Source organism: Microcaecilia unicolor, chromosome 8 (genome assembly GCF_901765095.1).
Source record: "Microcaecilia unicolor chromosome 8, aMicUni1.1, whole genome shotgun sequence".
Lineage (NCBI taxonomy): Eukaryota > Metazoa > Chordata > Amphibia > Gymnophiona > Siphonopidae > Microcaecilia > Microcaecilia unicolor.
In genome coordinates, this window is record NC_044038.1 from 116,392,182 (window position 1) to 116,416,188 (window position 24,007).

At 43.5% G+C, this 24,007-nt stretch overlaps 1 protein-coding gene across 2 annotated transcripts in view; it reads left to right on the forward strand.

The window, feature by feature from the left end:
• HMMR (hyaluronan mediated motility receptor) overlaps positions 1–20,284 on the forward strand; it is a 731,570-nt gene extending 711,286 nt beyond the window's left edge. For both annotated transcript variants that reach the window (XM_030213533.1, XM_030213534.1), the window contains 2 exons: positions 17,506–17,668; positions 18,951–20,284. In XM_030213533.1, the coding sequence (XP_030069393.1) occupies positions 17,506–17,668; positions 18,951–18,967 (180 nt within the window). In that variant the 3' untranslated portion in view covers positions 18,968–20,284. The remainder of the gene's footprint in view (positions 1–17,505; positions 17,669–18,950) is intronic.
• The last annotated feature ends 3,723 nt before the right edge of the window (positions 20,285–24,007 follow it).

The following is a 24,007-nucleotide window of genomic DNA, read 5'->3' on the forward strand; positions in this document are numbered from 1 at the left end:
ACTGCCTTCAGCTTTGTAATCTCTATCTCCACCTGCTGGTAGATGGCTGGTAGATGGACACAGCCCACCAGTTGCTGGATTCATCTGCTGCATATTCTAAGGAAAGGTCTGTGCCTCCAAAACAGGTTTTATTTTCCCATTCTCCCAATCTAAAATCATCCGGAGTTGAGCTGCGAAATAGTACTGTTCAGTGTTGGGAACTGCTCTCTCTCCCTGTTCTTGGGCACCTCAAAGAACCCTTTCTGCAAGATGGGGGCGTTTTCCATTCCAAATAAACTGAGATAGAGAAGGTGCCACGGGACCCGAATCAGTAAAGACTGGAATAAGAAAAGCAACCTACATAAACATTCATTTTGACCACCGCAATATGGCCTACCAAGATAATGTTTTTAGGCCCCTTGTACCCCTTCCCAAATTAGCATGTACCAGCCATCCACAGTTTGGGGGGATAAAAGAAACCAGGGCATATGAGAGAGTCAATTTTTTATTTTCTTACCAAGTACAGATACAATTAATAGTTTCTCAAGAGAGATCAGTACAGTTACATAAAGAGATGTTCACTGTGACTGCGTCTCTAAAAAAAAAAGTTCTCGGTCTCATGCCTCTGCACCCCTGAGATATGAGGCTAGGAATTTGGATTCGTTTGGGAGGAAGACTTTTCAGGCCTTGATGCTCTTTCACCACATCTAGTACTACCATTTCTACACAAACCTTTACTTGGCGTGTCTGATGGACAGTACACTGACTCTATTCCTTCGGAGCAGGCAATAGACCATCAGGTGGCCAACATGCAGATGGATTGTAGGCATTATCTGGCTAGGGGTTGAAGTTGTGTCCAGACTCTCTGGCATGGGTGTAGGGATTTGCAGACTCTCATGGCCGCTTGTTTCTGACCTTGAACCAGCAGTTCAAGAGAAGTGGTGGATATGCCGTGCAGAGGGGACAACTTGTTTGGAGAGAAAATGGAGGAGGTTGCTGACCTCATTAAGAAACATACAGATAGTATCCACTCTCTCAGCATTCTCCATCTGCATCTTTAGCAAGAAGATATCGACAGGGTGTAGACAGCATTCCTTCTACTCTCAAAAGCGTAGGATCCTGCCTCCCACTTGTTCTACTCAGGTGACTCAGGCCTAGCGTCCCAGGCCTCGCCAGCCCCATCCTCAGAAGTCCCAGCTGACTCCCCAGACAAAGCAGGGCACGGGCATTTGAGAGCAGAGCCACACAAAAAGTATCCATCCCGGATGACCTAGTCGTAGGGAGGCTCATTTTTTACCAACACGGATGGTCCCTTGTAACCTCCAACAGGTAGGTTCTTCATATAGTTCATCTCGGTATCAGAGACCTCCAGATTGCTCACCAAGAGTGTCTCTTCATCAGCTCTCAGCACAACCAGGGTACTTAGAGGACATCTTCGCCCTTCTGCAGGCCCGAGCTGTTGAACCCATACCATCAGGGGAAAAAGGGAAGGTATTCTATTCAAGGTACTTCCTTGTGACCAAAAAAATGGAACAATACCTGCCCATCCTAGACCTAAGGGCCATGAAAAAATTCCTAGTCAAGGAAAAGCTTAGGACTATGTTATATGTGGACACCCTTCTTTCTCTAATTTAAGAAAATGACTGACTATGTTCTCTGCACTTGAATGCCTGTACCCACATTTTGCTACTTCTAAATCACAGTAAGTATCTCAGATTTCAAGTGGGGAAATGCCACTACCAGTATTGCGTTCTGCCTTTTGGTGTGGCTTCTGCCCCCCCCCCCCCCCAGAGTTTTCATCGTGTCTGGTGATAGTTGCATCGTATCTACACAGACTGGGACCGTATGTGTTTCCCTACCTGAACAATTGGCTGGTCAAGAGCACGTCTCAGGAAGGAGTCAATGAGGATGACTATTCAGATGTTGGAGCTACTGGGGTTTCTCATAAATTACCCCAAGTCCCATCTATAACCAATTTGGCAATTGGAGTTCATAGGAGCCCTGCTAGATGCGGGCTTGGGCCTTTCTTCCTCAAGCGAGAGCTGATACCTTAGTAATGCCTCACAGATCCACAGCAGCCAGCAGATTCAACTCAGCAAATGTTGAGAATAATGGGCTACATGGCCTCCATCATGCATGGCACAACTCCACAGGAGCAGCCCAGTGGACCTTAGTTTCTCAGTAGCCTCAGATGACAGGGAATCTTACGGATGTCATTTTTGCATACCACCAGGACTGGCCCACGCCCTTCTCTGGTGGACAATTCAGTCCAATTTAACTCTGATACTTCCATTCCAAATTCCACTGCCTCGGAAGGTGTTGACAATGGATGCATCCAGTCTGAGTTGTGGAGTTCATGTAGATGGGCTTCGCATACACTGGTCCACTTGTCCTCGCAGGAGGTTCAGTTCCACATTGGTCTCCTCAATCTCAGGGCTGTTTGGAATGCTCTAAAGGCTTTCAGAGATCAGCTCCAGAACCAAATTGTTCTCATTCAAACAGACAAACAGGTTGCAATGTTCTATGTCAACAAGCAGCGGGTTTGGGATCATACCCCTTCTGTCAGGAACCAGTGGGCTCTACTTCATGGGATGGACCTTCGTGCTACTTACCTTTCCGGCAAGAACTGCCTGGCAGACAGATTGCGTAGGATATTGCAACCACACGAGTGGTCTCTGAACACGAGCATAGCCTAGAAGATCTTCTGAAAGCGGGGCTCCCCCTCGGTGAATCTTACCGCCGTTCATCTCAACAACAAAGTCCCTCAGTTCTGTTCCAGGCTCAGGTCACATGGCAAACTAGCGTCAGATGCCTTTGTCTTACATTGGGGGGAAGGGTCTTCTGTATTCGTATCCTCCCATACCTCTCATAGAGAAGACTTTGCTGAAACTCAGGTAAGATCAAGGCACCATGATTCTAATTACTCCTTTCTGGCCAAGGCAGATCTAGTTCCCTCTTCTTCTGGAGCTGTCCTCTGTAGATCTGTGGAGATTAGACTGTTTTCTAACCTCTTCATCAAGGGTTCCTTTCTGCATACCAACCTTCAATCCCTGGCTCTCACAGCTTGGATGTTGAGAGTGTAAAACTCAAACCCCCTAGGATTGCCTGAGGATGACTCCCCTATCTTGCTGGCTTCCAGGAAAGATTCCACTAAGAGGTGTTCCTATTTTAAGTGGAAGAAGTTTGCTGTCTGGTGTGAGGGAAAGGCCTTAGATACCTTCTCTTGCCCTACACAAAAACTGCTTGACTACCTCCTCCACCTCTCTGAGTCTGTTTGAAAACCAACTCTGTAAAGGTTCATATCAATTCAACTGGCGCTTAACATCGTGTAGGAGGCAAATTCATCTCTGTACAGCTTCATGAGAGGTTTGTTGTTAACAAAGCCCCCCCAACAAACCTCCCATTGTGTCATAGGATCTCAATATAGTCCTTTTGAGTCTCTGAATTTGTGTCATTTTAAGTTTTTAACCTGGAAAGTTGTGTTTCTGGTGGCAGTCTCTTCATCTCACAGGGTCAGTGAGCTCCAGTCCTTTGTAGCTCCACCCACTGTATACCAAATTTCATCACAACAGCACACACCCTAAGTTCCTTCCTAAGGTAGTGTCGGAGTTCCATCTTAACCAGTCAATTGTTCTGCCAACATTTTCCCCAAAACCTCATGCCTATCCTGGCGAAAGTGTACTGCATACTTTAGTCTACAAGTGAGCCTTAGCTTTTTATCTGGAGCAGTCTCAGCCCATACAGTCTACCCAGCTTTTTGTTTCTTTTGATCCCAACAGGTTAGGGGTGACCAATGACCAACGCACACTTTCAAATTGGATAGCAGATTGCATCTCCTTTGCTTATGCTTAGACTAGGCTGACTCTTGAGGGTCATGTCACAGCTTACAATTTCGCAGCCATGGCTGTCAGCCCACTTGAGATCAGCCTCCATAGAGGAGATTTGCAAGTCTGCAACGTGGTCATCAGTCTACACATTCACATCTCACTACTGCCTTCAGCAGGATACCCGACGCGACAGTCAGTTTGGGCAGTCGGTGCTGCAGAATCTGTTCAGGGTTTAGAATCCAACTCCACCCCCCTAGATCCATTTTTGTTCTATTCCAGGCTGCACTCTGTTAGTTGTTTATGGTTTCAGATCAATCTCTGTTATGTCCTCACCGTTGCGAGGCCCAGTTGACCAATGTTCATTGTTCTGAGTGAGCCTGATTGCTAGGGATACCCCACATGTGAGAACAAGCAGCTTGCTTGTCCTCGGAGAAAGTGAAGATACATACCTGTAGCAGGTATTCTCTGAGGACATCAGGCTGATTGTTCTCACAAACCCGCCCTCCTTCCCTTTGGAGTTGTTGTTTCTTTTTCTGCTTTTGATTTAACTGAGGAACGCGTTCACGCGACAGGCAGGAAATCGGTCCGCGCATGCGCACTGCACGTGCACCAGAAGACTCTGGCAAGACTTTTTAAATATTTTGCTTGCAAAATGCTGGTTCCTGGGCCAACGCGGTCGTTGACCCCACGTGAGAACAATCAGCCTGCTGTCCTCGGAGAATACCTGCTACAGGTATGTATGTTCGCTTTACCATCTAAGAAGGAAACACTAAATAAATCATACAATATGCTAAGGCTAATATCTTTAATACTATAGCAAGGCTAATATCCTTAATACTATAGCAAGTTTTAAATTATTGAAACACTCAAAAACACTAAGATGGAGTTAGCAGTCCAGCAGCGAGAGGGATGCTATCCAGTCTTTTGCATTGAGTGTCACATGTATGATTGGTGAGATGTCATATGTGTGTGCCCAATGCAAAGAGCTCCTAGCTCTCAGAACGTGTGCGTTCTCTTGAGGCTAGAGTAGCAGACTTGGTGGAGCTGAGGGAGACAGAGAGGTACATAGAGGAGACCTACGGGGATGTTGTAGAGAAATCCCATCTCCAGTCTGGTAGCTCCTGTGCTACCTTGGAGGAAGGAGGTCTCCTAGAAGGAGAGCATCACCCTGGTGAAGTAGGAAGTACTCCTGTAGCCAGGACCTGCCCACCAGGGGATATACTAGCCTCTCGCACCGAGGATATGTCTCCACGTGCTGACCGGGAGGGAAAGGTTAGGACAGCTGTTGTAGTTGGTGATTCGATCATTAGGCATATAGATAGCTGGGTGGCTGGTGGACGTGAGGATCGCCTGGTGACTTGCCTGCCTGGTGCGAAGGTGGCGGACCTCATGCGTCACCTAGATAGGATTTTAGATAGTGCTGGGGAGGAGCCGGCTGTCTTGGTACATGTGGGTACCAATGACACAGGAAAATGTGGGAGAGAGGTTCTGGAAGCCAAATTTAGGCTCTTAGGTAGAAAGCTCAAATCCAGATCCTCTAGGGTAGCATTTTCTGAAATGTTACCCGTTCCATGCGCAGGGCCCAAGAGACGGGCAGAGCTCCGGAGTCTCAATGCATGGGTGAGACAATGGTGTAGGGAGGAGGGTTTTAGATTTGTTAGGAACTGGGCAACATTCTTGGGAAGGGGGAGCCTATTCCGAAAGGATGGGCTCCACATTAACCAGGGTGGGACCAGGCTGCTAGCATCACCATTTACAAAGGACATAGAGCAGCTTTTAAACTAGAAACGGAGGGAAGGCCAAAAGTCTTTCAGAATCGCATGGTTCGGGATAAGGTATCTTTCAAAGATATCACCAAAACAGAGAAGATAGGGTATCCTGATAATGGGACACTGTCATACCGGGGTACAAATATATCGTAGTGATAGGGTGGATCGAATTGGTGGAGGGGTAGCATTGTATATTAAGGAGAGCCTTGAATCAAATAGATTGAAAATTCTGCAGGAAACAAAACACTTCTTGGAATCACTGTGGATTGAAATTCCATGTGTAATGGGGAAAAGGATAGTGATAGGAGTGTACTACCGTCCGCCTGGCCAGGATGAACAGACGGATGCAGAAATGTTAAAGGAAATTAGGAACGCAAACAAACTGGGCAACATGATAATAATGGGTGATGTTACATTTACCCAGTCAATATTGGGATAATTGAAGTCACCCATTATTATCATGTTGCCCAGTTTGTTTGCGTTCCTAATTTCCTTTAACATCGGGGCACGCTAGGGAGGTAAAATTCCTTGATGAAATCAAGGACATCTTTATGGAGCAGCTGGTACAGGAGCCGACAAGAGAAGGAAAAATTCTAGACCCAGTCCTTGATGGAGCGCGTGATCTGGTGTGGGAGGTAATGGTGCTGGGGCCGCTTGATAACGGTGATCATAATATGATCGGATTTGATATTAGCTTTGAAGTAAGTATACATAGGAAATCAAATATGTTAGCGTTTAACTTTCAAAAAGGAGACTATGATAAAATGAGAAGAACAGTGAAAAAAAAAAATGAGGATTGGCTGCGAGGATCAAAAATTTACATCAGGCATGGATGCTGGTCAAAAACACCATCCTGGAAGCCCAGGCCAAATATATTCAGCGTATTTAAAAAGAAGGACAGAAGACCAAACGACAGCCGGCGTGGTTAAAAAGTGAGGTGAAGGAAGCTATTAGAGCTAAAAGAAAATCCTTCAGAAAATGGAAGAAGGAACCGACTGAAAATAATAATAAAAAAACAGCATAAGGAATGTCAAGTCAAATGCAAAGTGCTGATAAGGAAGGCTAAGAGGGACTCTGAAAAAAAGATTGTGTTGGAGGCAAAAACACATAGTAAAAAAAATTTAGGTATATTAAAAACAGGAAGCCGGCAAAAGAATTAGTTGGACCGCTAGATGACCGAGGTGTAAAAGGGGCAATCAGGGAAGACAAAGCCGTAGCGGAGAGATTAAATTAATTCTTTGGTTCGGTCTTCACCAAGGAAGATTTGGCTGGGATACCGGTGCTGGAAATAGTATTCGAAGCAGACGAGTCGGAGAAACTTAATTCTCTGTAAACCTGGAGGATGCAATGGGGCAGTTCTACAAACTGAAGAGTAGCAAATCTCCTGGACCGGATGGTATTCATCCCAGAGTACTGATAGACCTGAAAAATGAGCTTGCAGAACTGTTGTTAGTAATATTTAATTTATCTTTATGTTTCAACGATTTTTATTGATGACAAGTCAAAAAGTACAAATCCACCTTAACATAGCGGCATCAATGCAATTTTACAGAACTCAGTGGAGCAACAGTTCAAGAATATAGCATTACGTACAGTCATCAAATTTTTATATAACTTTTATCCCCTCCCCCCTTTTTTCTTTTACCGTGCTCTATGTTTAACTTTTATATTTTATGTTTCAAAGTTTTTATTGATGATGCCACAGATTAACACAATCATTTGATTAAGTACTTAACCGTTTAAACTTTGTCAGTCATATGTACACTAATCCGCGGTCATTATCATCAAATTTGATTTACATTTTCCTTCCCAATTCCCCCCTTCCCCCCCTTAATACTGTCTTTAACATAATCCTTGTATCAAAATAGAACAATAAACAACAATGAACATTACCCGCTATCTGCACTTTCCAAGAATAATAACTTGTATTTGTATCGCGGTTAACCCCTTATCTAATATCTCCCTCCCTTTCATCCCCTTCCCCCCTCCCCCCTTTTATCATGAAATATTCCGCATTCACTTCATGAGCCATTCAGTTACATCTCCCACTCACTTCTGTGCTACGGTGTTGGTTAAGTTGCTCTGCCTTATGTTGTGTTACTGAACACTAGTTACCATTATCCTCTCCCTCCTTTATGGTCCCCTATGTGGAAAATTTATTTAATATTGCACTTCTCGCTTTATGGGATATACTTTGTAAGTACTTGGTCCAGATGGAGATAAACTTCCTTCTTTTCTTGGAAGTGCCCTGGGCTTCCCTGGCCTCCCATAGCATCAATTCATGAAACCTATTTCTCCAATGCCAGAAGGAGGGTGGTACCACCTGCATCCAGTGTCTAAGTATACATTTTTTCCCTACGGCATAAGCCCTGCATATCAATTGTTCCAAATTCCTATCCGAAATCCCGTAGGCTGTCCTATTTAAAAGTGCTCCTCTCCAGGATGGGAGTATTTTTTGATCAATGATGCTCTCAAGGTATTTATGCACCGCCTTCCAAAATATTTTTACTCTATCGCACCTCCAAAATGCATGCAAAAAGGTATTCCTTCCTCTGTTGCATTTGGAACATTGGGCATCGGGTGTCCACCCCGCTCTCGCTGCTTGTGTTTGTGTCATGTATCCCCTGTGTATTATTCTGTATTGACTCTCCTGCAGCTCCGCCCCCCCCCCCCTGTTTTGGGATATCTATGATCAATTTTGTAAAATTTACTCCCTTCAATTCATATCCCAAGTCTTTACTCCAGGCTGCAGTGAGTGCTTCATAATTGCGAGGTGGGCAAAGCAACAGCAGCGCTTTGTGTAAACTAGATATTGAAACCTGATCGTATGCATCCCCCTTTAAAAATTCTCTAAGCTTTTGACCCATTTTTGTACCCAGAGCCTCTTGGTCTAAGCTATACCAGTAGTGGTGTAATTGTCTATAAGTGTAGTGATCCTTGTTTGTTAGGGATAGCCTCTGCTGTAGATCTTGGAATGTATACAACCTTCCATCCGCATTGACTAAGAGGCATATTTTCAAAGCACTTTGGGAGGCTAAGTGCTTTGAAAATGAGCCTGTAAGTGTTCCACTAAAGTGATTCCCATTTCTGCCCAGTTTTTAATGGTCCCTGCTTCCATTCCAGGTTGGAAGTCCCCATTCCCTTGAAGAGGCAACTGATCACTGACATTTGGATTATGATTCCAAGCTGTCATTAGGAAACGCCAGACCTGTCTTAAAGGTTGCAACAAAATACTGTTCTTACATACAGGCGGTAAACTATTTGATTTAGCCTGCAGAAGAAAATTCATATGCCAAGGCCTATACAGTGCCCTCTCCCACCCAATAGGGGTATACTGATTTGTGCCTAGCACCCAGTCTCTGAGATGTCTCAGTAAACAGGCCTGGTTATATCTTTGAATATTGGGTAGACCCAAGCCTCCTTGTGTCCAATTATCATAAAGATATTCTAAACGTAATTTGGACTTCTTCCCGTCCCAAAGGAAATTCCTACAAATCCTATTTAACTTTCGTATATCTCTTCTTAATAAGTGTATTGGCACAGCTTGTAAGATGTAGAGCCATCTAGGGAAGATGAACATTTTATTTAATTTATCTTTAAAATCGAGCGTGGTATCGGAAGATTAGAGGGTGGCCGATATAACGCTGATTTTTAAAAAAGGTTCCAGAGAGATCCTGGAAATTATAGACCGGTGAGTCTGACGTTGGTGCCAGGCAAAATGGTAGAGACTATTATTAAGAACAAAATTACACAGCATATTCAAAAGCATGGATTAATGAGACAGTCAACATGGATTTAGTGAAGGGAAATCTTGTCTCACCAATCTACTACATTTCTTTGAAGGGGTGAAGAAACATGTGGATAAAGGTGAGCCGTTTGATATTGTGTATCTGGATTTTCAGAAGGCGTTTGACAAAGTACCTCATGAAAGACTCCGGAGGAAATTGGAGAGTCATGAGATAGGAGGTAGTGTTCTATTGTGGATTAAAAACTGGTTAAAAGACAGAAAACAGAGAGTAGGGTTAAATGGTCAGTATTCTCAATGGAGAAGGGTAGTTAGTGGGGTTCCCCAGGGGTCTGTGCTGGGGCCGCTGCTTTTTAACATATTTATAAATGACCTAGAGATGGGAGTAAGTAGTGAGGTAATTAAATTTGCTGATGACACAAAGTTATTCAAAGTTGTTAAATCGTGGGAGGATTGTGAAAATTACAAGAGGACCTTACGAGACTGGGAGACTGGTCGTCTAAATGGCATGACGTTTAATGTGAGCAAGTGCAAAGTGATGCATGTGTGAAAGAGGAACCCGAATTATAGCTACATCATGCAAGGTTCCACGTTAGGAGTCATGGACCAAGAAAGGGATCTAGGTGTCATTGTTGATGATACATTGAAACCTTCTGCTCAGTGTGCTGCTGTGGCTAAGAGAGCAAATAGGATGTTAGGTATTATTAGGAAAGGAATGGAAACCAAAAATGAGGATGTTATAATGCCTTTGTATCGCTCCATGGTGCGACCACACCTTGAATATTGTGTTCAATTCTGGTTGCCGCATCTCAAAAAAGATATAGTGGAATTAGAAAAGGTGCAGAGAAGGGCGACGAAAATGATAAAGGGGATGGGACGACTTCCCTATGAGGAAAGGCTAAAGCGGCTGAGGGGAGATATGTTAGTGGTCTATAAAATAATGAGTGGAGTTGAAAGGGTAGATGTGAAGCGTCTGTTTACGCTTTTCAAAAATTCTAGGACTAGGGGGCATGCGATGAAGCTTCAATGTAGTAAATTTAAAACAAATTGGAGAAAATGTTTCTTCACTCAACGTGTAATTAAACTCTGGAATTTGTTGCCAGAGAATGTGGTAATGGCAGTTAGCTTAGCGGAGTTTAAAAAAAGGTTTGGACGGCTTCCAGATGGTTTGGTCCCATCCAGAGAATTGCCTTAACAACAGTAGTTAGCTGGCACTTGGGACTTAATCATTACATAGCAGGAGGTAAGGGTTGAGCTCTGAATAGGGGTCAAACCATTTCTAACTGCTCAGGTGCTGACCTCTCTGTCTGTACCTGAAGCAAACTCCTCCAAAGTAAAACACATTTGGACCTTTTAAATTCAAAACTTCTCAACTTTCTGGCTATAGGTGAGATACCTGATATTCTCTTTAATTTAATGCTTAGTGCTTAATTAATTTTGCCCTGTGAAACCTCTTATTGTCTTTCTTTCTTTCTTTCTTTCTCTTCCTGCCAAGCTCTGAGGGAGGCTGCATTGCATTGTATTGGGGCTCTAAAGTGCATTTTACATTGTTGAAACTGATATAATTATTGGGAATATCTGGATTTATATTACAACAAGGAAAGTTTATTATTTTTGTATATTCTAGGGCAATTTTGGAAGTTAGATCATTTGAAAATTCTGGTCCCATCCAGAGAATTGCCTTAACAACAGTAGCTAGCTGGCACTTGGGACTTAATCATTACATAGCAGGAGGTAAGGGTTGAGCTCTGAATAGGGGTCAAACCATTTCTAACTTTGCTCAGGTGCTGACCTCTCTGTCTGTACCTGAAGCAAACTCCTCCAAAGTAAAACACATTTGGACCTTTTAAATTCAAAACTTCTCAACTTTCTGGCTATAGGTGAGATACCTGATATTCTCTTTAATTTAATGCTTAGTGCTTAATTAATTTTGCCCTGTGAAACCTCTTATTGTCTTTCTTTCTTTCTCTTCCTGCCAAGCTCTGAGGGAGGCTGCATTGCATTGTATTGGGGCTCTAAAGTGCATTTTACATTGTTGAAACTGATATAATTATTGGGAATATCTGGATTTATATTACAACAAGGAAAGTTTATTTTTTTTATATTCTAGGGCAATTTTGGAAGTTAGATCATTTGAAAATTCTGGTCCCATCCAGAGAATTGCCTTAACAACAGTAGTTAGCTGGCACTTGGGACTTATCATCCCACCCACCCCAGGGTTTTCCACTCATTTATAGACAAACCAAACCTCATTAACTTTACTCAGTCATACACAGGCAGTCTTACAGACTGTTAACCCCAACTAAGTACACCTGTTCATACCCAATTCAACGAATCAGGATGACTTTTATTCTCTGCAATAATTGTGGTACTTTAGTTTCAAGACCAATCATCTGGAGACTTAAAGCTTGCCCTATCTGTCTTCAACTATCTAGTTTTAAACAAGAGCTCAGTAAAGTAATGCAAGAATTGGATACAATTAAAGCAGCTTCTAGGACTGCACAGAGAAATAGCTTCTCACCACTCCCTCAAAGAATAAAACCACATAAGAACAGATGGTTCACAGTAGGCTCAGGCAGACTTCATCATGTGACACAGAAGCATCCACCCACACAAGTGTTGCCACTAAAGAATTCTTTTGCTCCATTACAGCATTGTAATGCTCCTGAAAATAGAACTGAAGCAGAGGAAAAAGCAATAAAGTTGGAACAAAAAGACATGAAGGTACCCAAAGTGAAAAGACACCCCCAAATCACTAATGTTGAAACACAGACCAAGAAATATAGGTGGAAAGCAATGGCCACAAATGCTCGTAGTCTAAGCAATAAAGTTCATGACCTTCAAGCCCTGATGTTGGAGGCAGACTTAGATGTTGTTGCAATCACAGAGACGTGGCTCAACGGTTCCCACGAATGGGATGCAAGCATACCAGGCTATAATCTATTTAGGAAGGATAGAGAGGGTCGTAAAGGTGGAGGAGTAGCTCTGTATGTGAGGAATGATATCATGGCGACTGAAATGACAGGGACCTGGGGAAAAGAAGAAGCGATATGGATCACCTTAAAAAGAGAGGATAGAACCTCTGTCCACGTGGGTGTTGTCTACAGACCCCCCACACAATTAGAGGAACTAGATAAAGATCTGATTGCGGATATTCAAAAATTAGGAAAGAAAAAAGAGGTTCTGTTGATGGGAGATTTCAATCTGCCGGATGTAGATTGGAAGGTTCCGTCTGCCAAATCGGAAAGAAGAAGAGAGATCGTGGATGCTTTCCAAAGTGCTCTGCTCAGACAGATGGTGACGGAACCCACGAGGGAGGGAGCAATGCTGGATCTGGTGCTCACAAAGGGGGATAGTGTGTCAAATGTGCGAGTGTGTGCACACCTGGGAAGCAGTGACCATCAAACGGTTTGGTTTGATATAACAGCTGAAGTGGAGGGCGGCCACTCTAAAGTCAAAGTCCTGGATTTCAAGCGTGCTGACTTTAGTAAAATGGGGGAATACCTGAGGAAGGAGATGATGGGCTGGGAGGACGAACATGAAGTGGAAGGTCTGTGGTCCAGGCTGAAAGAAACAATAAATAGGGCCACAGACCTTTATGTAAGGAGAGTAAATAAAAGCAAGAGGAAAAGGAAACCGATATGGTTCTCCAAGCAAGTAGCTGAGAAAATAAAGGCTAAAGAGTTGGCGTTCCAGAAATATAGAAAATCTCAAGAAGAGAAACACGGGGAGGAATACCGGATGAAACTGAAAGAAGCCAAGAGAGAGGTACGTCTGGCGAAAGGCGCAAGCGGAAGAAAAAATGGCTAGAAATATAAGGAGGGGCGACAAAAATTTCTTCAGGTATATTAGTGAAAGAAGAATGACTAAAAAGGGAATTGTGAGACTAAAAGATACAGTGAACCGCTATGTAGATAATGATGAAGAAAAAGCCAATTTGCTAAATAACTTTTTTTCGGTTTTCACTGAAGAAAATCCTGGAGAAGAACCGCGAGGGACTGGCAAAAGTACACCTGAGAATGGAATGGATATAGCACCGTTCACGGAAGAGAGTGTGTATCAACAACTTGGAAAGCTAAAGGTGGACAAAGCCATGGGACTGGACGGGATCCACCCCAGAATATTGAGGGAGCTCAGAGAGGTCCTGGCGGGTCCTCTTAAAGATTTGTTTAATAAATCCTTGGAGACGGGAGAGGTTCCGAGGGACTGGAGAATGGCGGAGGTGGTACCTCTTCACAAAAGTGGTGATAGGGAAGAAGCTGGAAACTACAGGCCGGTAAGCCTCACTTCGGTTATTGGAAAAGTAATGGAAGCCATGCTGAAGGAAAGGATAGTGAATTTCCTAGAAGCCAACAAGCTGCAAGATCCGAGACAACATGGTTTTACCAGAGGGAAATCGTGCCAAACGAATCTCATTGAATTCTTTAATTGGGTAACTGGAGAATTGAATCATCGACGTGCTATAGATGTAATCTACTTAGATTTTAGCAAAGCTTTTGACACGGTTCCTCACAGGAGGCTCTTAAATAAACTAGATGGGCTGAAGATAGGTCCCGAAGTGGTGAACTGGATTAGGAACTGGTTGACGGACAGATGACAGAGGGTGGTGGTAAATGGAGTTCGCTCGGAGGAGGGAAAGGTGAGTAGCGGAGTGCCTCAGGGATCGGTGCTGGGGCCGATTCTGTTCAATATATTTGTGAGTGACATTGCCGAAGGGTTAGAAGGTAAAGTTTGCCTATTTGCGGATGATACTAAGATTTGCAACAGAGTGGACACCCGGGAGGGAGTGGAAAGCATGAAAAGGGATCTGAGGAAGCTAGAAGAATGGTCTAAGGTTTGGCAATTAAAATTCAATGCAAATAAATGCAAAGTGATGCATTTAGGGAGTAGAAACCCACGAGAGACGTATGTGTTAGGCGGTGAGAGTCTGCTAGGTACTGAGGGGGAGAGGGATCTTGGGGTGATAGTATCCGAGGATCTGAAGGTGACGAAACAGTGTGACAAGGCGGTGGCCGTAGCGAGAAGGTTGCTAGGCTGTATAGAGAGAGGTGTGATCAGCAGAAGAAAGGAAGTGTTGATGCCCCTGTATAAGTCGTTGGTGAGGCCCCACCTGGAGTATTGTGTTCAGTTTTGGAGGCTGTACCTTGCGAAGGATGTTAAAAAAATGGAAGCGGTGCAAAGAAAAGCTACGAGAATGGTATGGGATTTGCGTTCCAAGACGTATGAGCAGAGACTTGCTGACCTGAACATGTATACCCTGGAGGAACAGGGGTGATATGATACAGACATTCAAATACTTGAAAGGTATTAATCCGCAAAAAAATCTTTTCCGGAGATGGGAAGTCGGTAGAACGAGAGGACATGAAATGAGATTGAAGGGGGGCAGACTCAAAAAAGATGTCAGGAAGTATTTTTTCACGGAGAGAGTGGTGGATGCTTGGAATGCCCTCCCGCGGGAGGTGGTGGAGATGAAAACGGTAACGGAATTCAAACATGCGTGGTATGTGCATAAAGGAATCCTGTGCAGCAGGAATGGATCCTCAGAAGCTTAGCCGAAATTGGGTAGCGGAGCAGGTGGGGGAAGAGAGGTTGGTGGTTGGGAGGCGAGGATAGTGGAGGGCAGACTTATATGGTCCGTGCCAGAGCCGGTGATGGGAGGCGAAACTGGTGGTTGGGAGGCGGGAAATACTGCTGGGCAGACTTGTACGGTCTGTGCCCTGAAAAAGGCAAGTACAAATCAAGGTAAAGGTATACACATGAGTTTATCTTGTTGGGCAGACTGGATGGACCATGCAGGTCTTTTTCTGCCGTCATCTACTATGTTCCTAAAGGAAAAGTCCATAGACCATTATTAAATGGACTTGGGGAAATCCACTATTTCTGGGATAGTCAGTATAAAATGTGTTGTACTTTTTTGGGGATCTTGCCAGGTATTTGTGACCTGGATTGGCAACTGTTTGAAACAGGATGCTGGGCTTGATGGACCTTTGGTCTTTCCCAGTATGGCAATACTTATGTACTTATGTGAAGGCACCAGCTCAGATGACATCACCCAGTTGTGAGAATCGTCCTTCTGCCCTCGGAGAACACCAGCTACAGGTAAGTATCTCTGCTTTCTCTGACAGTGTCAGTTCAAGTTTGCAGTTCTTTAGAGGTTGTTTTTTTTTTTTTGAAGAACAAAAACTATATTTATGGTTGCAGATATTTTGGACCCCTCTTGGCCAAAACACAGCCCGTGTCTGATCCCTTCTGTCCATTCTGAACTTGCTCTTAAACTGGCTGCTGTGACTAGGGTATCGCTGCTGCCCTGGCTACAGCACTAGACTACCAGGAATTCTAAGGCAGTCCTGTAGGGGCTAATCTTTTTGTTCTTTTGTACTGTAGTTATGATCTTGCACAATAGTTTATATAGTAAGTAGAACTCGTTGCCAGAGGAAGTGGTAATAGTGTTTAGTGTATTGGGGTTTAAAAAAGGTTTGGACAAGTTCCTGGAGGAAAAGTCCATAGTCTGCTCTTGAGACAGACATGGGGAAGCCACAAAACGGGATACTGGGCTAGATGGACCACTTGTCTGACTCATTATGGCAATATTTATGATGATATGAGTTCTTCAAATAAATATGTTTGATGCAAACTTTTTTCCGGAATTTGTAAATTTGGAATAAGCTCCTTAGGAATTAGCCTCTGTGGAATTATGACATCAGCTGTCACAGTATGGCGCAAAGTCAGCCACTGTAAATGCACCATGGTTTTTAGTTTGTTTTCGTTAGCTGCAGTCCATGTGTGGAGGCTATTTTTCTTGAAGGTAAAATATGGTCTTTCATTATTTAAATTATATTCTTGCTTGGATACTGTGGGTTTAGCAGAGGGTTGCAGTTTGCAAGCTTTGACAGTCCCCAGTGGCCCTCACGGCTTCACATTCACACAACCAAACTTGAGTTTTTAGTTTTGGCTTCGGCTGAAACCATTTGATGAGTTTTAGCTGTAGTTTGTATCAGCCAAAAACTTACGGGCAGTTTTGGGTGTAATATAAAAACAACCTTCCTTCCAGAGACGTAGAGGACATTACTTGAGGTTGTAGGGCAGTAGGCTTCGGTGTAATTTCACAGAGAGAAATGCCCTTCCTTCCTTCCTGGACAAAAACAGTGAGGGAATTCAAAAAAGCATGTGATAAACACAGGGGATGCCTAAATAGAAAGAGGATGGAAACATAACATGGCTGTTCAAGTATTATGTTGAAGAGTAGTGCAGTGGCATACCTACTGTAGTTGCCACCCGGGACAGAGCACCCCTCTCCTTCAAGCAAGGGGTGTGCGATGAGCAGTCGCGTGGCTGATTGCTATGCAGGTCCCTTGCCCTGGAACAAGAAACTGAGCTGTTCAGGGGGGGGGGGGGGTGGTAGGGGACCAGCAAAGCTGACAGCTGTACGACTGCTCGTCGCACCCCCTCCCTCCCTTGCTGCCCGTACCGCCCTGCCCTTGGTACACTAGAAGAGTAGTGGAAACTAAGGCCAGTTCCATTCTACAGTGTGACCTGCAAAAGACAAGATTAAGTATGTGTATTGTATATCCCTATCATACACTACAAGTGAGGGTACTGTGCAACTCTAGGGGGAGGGGAAGACATCATAATGTTGAAATTAGCAAGTTAAATACTGTTAGTAATACTTTTGGTTACAACATATTGTCCCAAGACTGTATCATATTTAACTGCCTATATGTGATTGGCATGCTGGAAAATTGCATGAATGACTGTAACCTGCACAGTGGTGAGTGTGGTTGTCTGATTGCTTGTTGAGCTGACCAGATGGGCCATTCAGGTATTTATCTGCTGTCATTGTTTCTTTTACTGTGTATTAACTCTGGCAGCACTGTAATTGTAATAATCTATGTGGATGTAGGGAAGCCATTCCATATATATTAGTACTCCAGTGTTGCTTCAGATGGATCTAAAATTCATCTTGAGGTTTTATGATCAATGTTTTCAGCTAGTTTATATTAATCAGTGCATATCTTGAACATTCTGTATAGTCTTCAGTTTTTTAAAGCAGTCTTGAAGGCAAATGATGTGAAACTAAATTTGGCAGAGCACACTCTTTGTGCCATAAATATTTTATAGTAGACTTATAGGATTAACAGTAAGAGCACATAGGGCAGACATGTCTCTTGGTTTCTGTGTGCTACAGGAGGCTTCCAGATTGCGTTCACAGCTTGCCAAAGAGAGAGAAGCAGGAAAGAGACTTCAGGAGCAGTTGAATGCAATGCAGGGCATCCAAAGGTTTGATCCTTCAAAAGCTTTTCAACATGAAAGTAAAGAAAATATGGTCCCTAAAACACCCCTTAAAGATGGTAAGAATAATGTGTCTAATCTAGTTTTTTAGAAATTATATCAAAATGCTTTAAATTTTGAATTGTTTCACTGTGAAGTGAATGTGGTGTGTCCTGTATTCACTAATATAAGTAAACTAACATTTTACACCAGGGATTCTCAACCCAGTTCCCAGGATACACCCAGCCAGTCAGATTTTCAGGATACTCATAATTAATATGCATGAGATAGATTTGCATACAGTGGAGGCAGTCCATGCAAATTTCTCAATATTTATTATAGATGTCTTGAAAACCAGACTGTCTTGATGAGTCCTGAGGACTGGGTTGAGAATCCCTGCTTTACACTATAGAAATGCAAGGCACAGTATTTAGAATACTTTTCTTGAATTTATGTAAGCTGGAAGTTTGGCTCAATTCCTTTTTGAGTTGCAGGTTTACTATAATTTAAAATTACTTTTTAATACATACGATAGGAATTTAAGAAAATTTAAGATATTTATTGTTGAGCTTATCCAGTCATGTTGCCAGCTTGTTTTGTTGTGTCTTATTTTTAATTGCCATCCAAAGGTGAGAGGAACAGCCTGACGATACTCCAACCAAATGACACACATGCATCAGAAGCAAAGGCTAGCTATAGTTGGACGGTTTGGTTTTCTTTTGCTGTGGGATGCTACAGTTTTCTGGTTATGGATGAAGACTTTAGTGTTCCAGCATATCTCTTTATGGTAAAAATGATGAATGGAACAAAATGTAGTTGGAAACTGGGAGCTAAAACAAACCTCACCACGTAGAGAAGAAAGCTATGCATGTGCATAGTTAAACCTTACTATCTAAGCAGACTTTATCCAGGCTGGATTCTTGTATCCTAAATGGCAGAGAAGTTTTTTAGGTAACTGAACTTGCTGCATGTTAACACTCTTGATGAAGCCAGTGTGAAACAGTCGTGCTGTAGAGCAAAGCAGCTTATGTTCTAGATAAGTGCCTATTTGAACATGATTGAATTTGGACTATAATATTAAAAAAGATAAAAATGATAAAATATTAAATGGGAAATAATTTTCAAGGAGGTTTTTTTAGGACTGATGAAGGAGGGCATTAGTCCAAGATACAATTTATACTGGACCTAAGCCACTGAAGTCCTTTTTACGCCTTTTATTTTTAGCAAATTGGATGTTACTTGTATGTGCTTTATAGAAAAGTTTTTTTTAGCCATTGATTTTCTAAGACCACCCATAAGAACATTGATTTGAGCGTTCATGTATGCATACATTGTTATTAAAACATATTTTTCTTGTTGCAGGTAATAGGAACAAGTAGTGACTGGTCCCATTCTGATACTTGCCTTGAACAGAAGCATGCTACTAGATGTATCTGAAATAGATTGTATAAAACCTTAACATTTTTTTGTATTTAATTTTGGATTTTTTGCTCTCACCTTTTTTTAATTGATGTAATGTAGAAAGCATAGTTTATATATTGTGGATCATGTTAAGAATAAAATATCTTAAAATTTAGTTTAAATATTACTAATATGCTTTATTTTTGCACTGCTTTTATTATCTGTGAATGAAGTAATGTAAAACATTGATCATTGATTTTACTCTAGTTTTCCTTCTAAATCAAATCCTTGCTGGTTGAGTTTCAGGAAGCTTTAGTGTATATTCAGTGCACACATTGACAGCACAATTAAATTTATTGTATGGTTCTGGGTACGTCTCTAGACATTCCTGTTCCCATATAGATTTTTCAGATGGGCAGAGCAGGAAAAACTTAATTTCGATTTGGCTCTGACCTAAGAGTTCATAATATTACAGTGTTATGTGCAGTTTTAAAAACTCAGGGGCTGTAAGAGAGGGAATCTAAAGCACACCAGAAGAAGCACAAGGAGCCTTCAAAAGAGGGGGCATCAGCTCAGAATTTTATTGATCAGACCTGACACGGTCTGTGTTTCGGTGACACTGCCTGTGTCAGGAGTCTTTCAATGAACACAAAATCTAAGGATGTCGAATAAATTGGTAGAAAATGCTAAATTTGAAGTCAGATAAATGATGCTGACAACAACATAGTTAGTAAAAAAAAAAAAATCCCTGTCACCAAAACACGGACCATGTAGGGTCTGATCAATAAAGTTCATAGTCTGTACTAATCAGATTTTTCACTGGGCAGTAGAGAAGATACACCTTCCAAACTTTTGGGGGAGGGGAGTACATATATATTTTTCTTAAGCATCATGGCACATTATTTCTGACATGCTTTTGTTTGTGGAGCAGCAATTTTTGATTAAAAAACTTTGCTAACCGAAATATGCTAGTGAAGAATATCATAGAATGTTAAGTGTATGGTTGTAATGTGAATAATAGCTACAAATGAATGTTAACACCTTCCGAATGGGGGAAAAATATTTCTTATGTAATTAATTGTTGAAATTTCTAATAAAAAGAAAATCTGCTCTATCTTTGTCTTTCAAGTAAAATAGATTTATCATTTAGTAGTTTTAAAAAGTCATGCCCAGATTGTAAGGGTACAGTTTTTGAATTCATCAATGTATGTTTAAATATATGTTGAGCACTAAGCAATATGATCAAGTGGGGCATTTTTGATATGAGGCCTAAGTCCAACTTGGGACGTTTTGCTCAAAACATCCAGAATCTGAATAGCAAATATAGCCATTTTTGAAACAGCAAAATGTCTGTCTCTTTTTCTGATAATGGCTATTTGCTAAATGTTTTTGTGATCTGTGTGTTTATCTTTTTGGTCCATTAAAAAAAAAAATCCAAGTGAAAAGTGCACAAAATCAAGCCATTGGGATATAGGAGGAGCCCGCATTCTTAGTATACTGGCCACACAGACATCCCAGCAGAGCACCCTAGGGGGCACTGCAGTGGACTTCACCTAAAAGCTCCCAGGTACACATCTCACCATTGCTCCATTTTGTTGTATAGTGAGTCCTCCCAAACCACCAAAAATACTGTACACCACTATAATAGCCCCTTACGGCTGCAGGTGTCATATGTGGATATAGTAGATTTTGGAGGACTCGCTCTTTCCACTTCGTGTAAGAATGGACCTGCTTGCTGCTCAGGACTGGCTATAACATCTGAGGCTGTCATAGAGGCTAGTATGGTTTCTTTTACATCTTTGGGGAATGGAAGGGGGTCAGTGACCACTGATGGGGGGGGGGGGGAGTAAGGGGTGGGTTATTCCTTTATTCCTCCAATGGTCGTCTGGTTATTTAGAGCACTTTTTTGTGGCGTAGTTATTCTCAGAGGACAAGCAGGCTGTATTATCCTCACAAGTGGGTTGGCAATCTGCGCCGGCCAGGGAGCCGGCATTTCAAAAGCAAAAACTTTGCTAGAGCCTTCTGAGTGCAACGTTCGTCCGACTGCGCATGCGTAGAGTGCCTACCCACCCACCGCGTGGCCGCACTCAGTTATTTTTCCTCTGAAAGAGTGGCAGTTGTTTTCTATCTCCGCTTTTTCGCCCTGGAAATCCTTCAGTGCCTTCGTTTTTCAGCTTTTCACTGTTGTTTTCACTTTCTTTGTTTACAATTTTTAAAAAAAAGTTTAGTTCCCTTTAATATTCTTACATTTTGACCCGTGTTAAGTTCCCTTTCTTTTTAATTGCGGCCGTCCATAGGCCTGCTCATCTGGGTTTTCTCCTTTTTGTGCTTTTTTTTTTTTAGCACAATCACATTTTTTTATTTGGCTACGGCAGTCTTTCCTTCCATGTCATCGAAGACTCCTAGTGGTTTCAAACACTGTACTCGGTGCAACTGGACCATCTCAGGCACCGATACCCATTTGTGGTGTTTACAGTGTCTTGGGCCCAACCATAGCCCAGCGCATTGTGCCCTTTGTCTTTGTATGAAGAAAAAGACTCAACTAGCTTGAAAAGCACAACGAGAGAAACTTTCTGGGGCTCGGTCTGATACTTCGATGTCGGCATCGAGGGAAGCATCGACGTCAGGAGTGGAGGTAGGCATGGCTGCTGAGAGACCACGACACACTGGGAGCAGCAAGGCATCGAGTGGGTCTCCACCTGCCTCAAGGACTCCTGCTATGCTGGCCCTCCGGGACCATCCATCGGACCCGACCCCAAGGAGACGTTGTCCTAGTCGGTACCGAGGAGCCTCAGTGAGGTGCATCAAGCAAAGGCTAAGAAGCATTGCCACCGTTCTCCCTCAACATACAGTGCCGGGATCTCCGGGATGCCGAGGGAATTGGCACTCAAGAAGCATCGACACCAGGAGGACTGCTTCCCCTCCATACAAGAGACGCCGATGCGTCGGTCTCCTAGCAGTCCAATTCCTGCTCCTGAGCCCCTGGCAGCTCTGCCACCGACTGTTCCACCGGCCCCATAGCCATTCCCGATGGCAGCTCTCGATGAGCGGATACGGGCCTTGCTTCCACAGCTTCTGGAAGGACTACTGCGACAGACTGCATCGGCGTCAGGAGTGCTTGCGCCTATCATGCCGTCTACTGCAGCTATATGTGGCTCTCCACCTGCGGTGCTGTTCCCGAGTTTGGCACCGCTTGTGGCTTCGGTATCGGCTGCCACCCAGGTCGGCTCCCTGTCGACAAAGATGGAGGAAGCTTCGCCGCAGTCCATGCGGGAGTCAGCCCCTCGACATTGCCATCGGGACAATGGGTCTTCGCGTCAAGGTGGGTTTGCTCTCTGAAGTCACTGAGGGAATTGCTCTCCGACACCGAGGAGGAACGCTCATGGCAGTCAGAGGAAGATCGCAGGTAACTCTCAGATGAGTCCTTTGGGATTCCCTTTGAACCTTCCCCTCCACCTGAAAGGAGACTGCCTCCACCTGAGAGCCTCTCCTTTTCATCTTTTGTACGGGAAATTGCTCAGGCCATTCCATTCCCCATAGACATGGAGGGATGAGCCGAGGGCTGAGATGCTCAAGCTCCTGGACTACACTTCTCCACCTAGAGAGGCAGTGACAGCTCCTTTGCATAAGGTACTCAGGGAAGTCCTAATGCAAAATTGAATGTCCCCTCTGTCTATCCCCGTGATCCCAAAAAAGACATTCTCAGTATCAGATCCACGGGGAACCTGGGTTACATAGTAACATAGTAGATGACGGCAGAAAAAGACCTGCACGGTCCAACCAGTCTGCCCAACAAGATAACTCATATTTGCTGCTTTTTGTGTATACCCTACTTTGATTTGTACCTGTGCTCTTCAGGGCACAGACCATATGTCTGCCCAGCACTATCCCCGCCTCCCAACCACCAGCCCCTCCTCCCAACCACTGGCTCCGGCACGGACCGTATAAGTCTGCCCAGCACTATCCCCGCTTCCCAACCACCAGTCCCGCTTCCCACCACCGGCTCTGGCACAGACCGTATAAGTCTGCCCAGCACTATCCCCGCCTCCCAACCACCAGCCCCGCCTCCCGATCTTGACTAAGCTCCTGAGGATCCATTCCTTTGGCACAGGATTCCTTTATGTTTATCCCACGCATGTTTAAATTCCGTTACCGTTTTCATTTCCACCACCTCCCGCGGGAGGGCATTCCAAGCATCCACTACTCTCTCTGTGAAAAAATACTTCCTGACATTTTTCTTGAGTCTGCCCCCCTTCAATCTCATTTCATGTCCTCTCGTTCTGCCACCTTCTCATCTCCGGAAAAGGTTCGTTTGCGGATTAATACCTTTCAAATATTTGAACGTCTGTACCATATCACCCCTGTTTCTCCTTTCCTCCAGAGTATACATGTTTAGTTCAGCAAGTCTCTCCTCATACGTCTTGTAACGCAAATCCCATACCATTCTCGTAGCTTTTCTTTCCACCGCTTCAATTCTTTTTACATCCTTAACAAGATATGGCCTCCAAAACTGAACACAATACTCCAGGTGGGGCCTCACCAACGACTTATACAGGGGCATCAACACCCCCTTTCTTCTGCTGGTCACACCTCTCTCTATACAGCCTAACAACCTTCTAGCTACGGTCACCGCCTTGTCACACTGTTTTGTCGCCTTCAAATCCTCAGATACTATCACCCCAAGATCCCTCTCTCCGCCCGTACCTATCAGACTCTCCCCGCCTAACACATACGTCTCCCGTGGATTTCTATTCCCTAAGTGCATCACTTTGCATTTCTTCACATTGAATTTTAATTGCCAAACCTTAGACCATTCTTCTAGCTTCCTCAGATCCTTTTTCATGTTTTCCACTCCCTCCCGGGTGTCCACTCTGTTACAGATCTTAGTATCATCCGCAAATAGGCAAACATTACCTTCTAACCCTTCGGCAATGTCACTCACAAATATATTGAACAGAATCGGCCCCAGCACCGATCCCTGAGGCACTCCACTACTCACCTTTCCTTCCTCCGAGCGA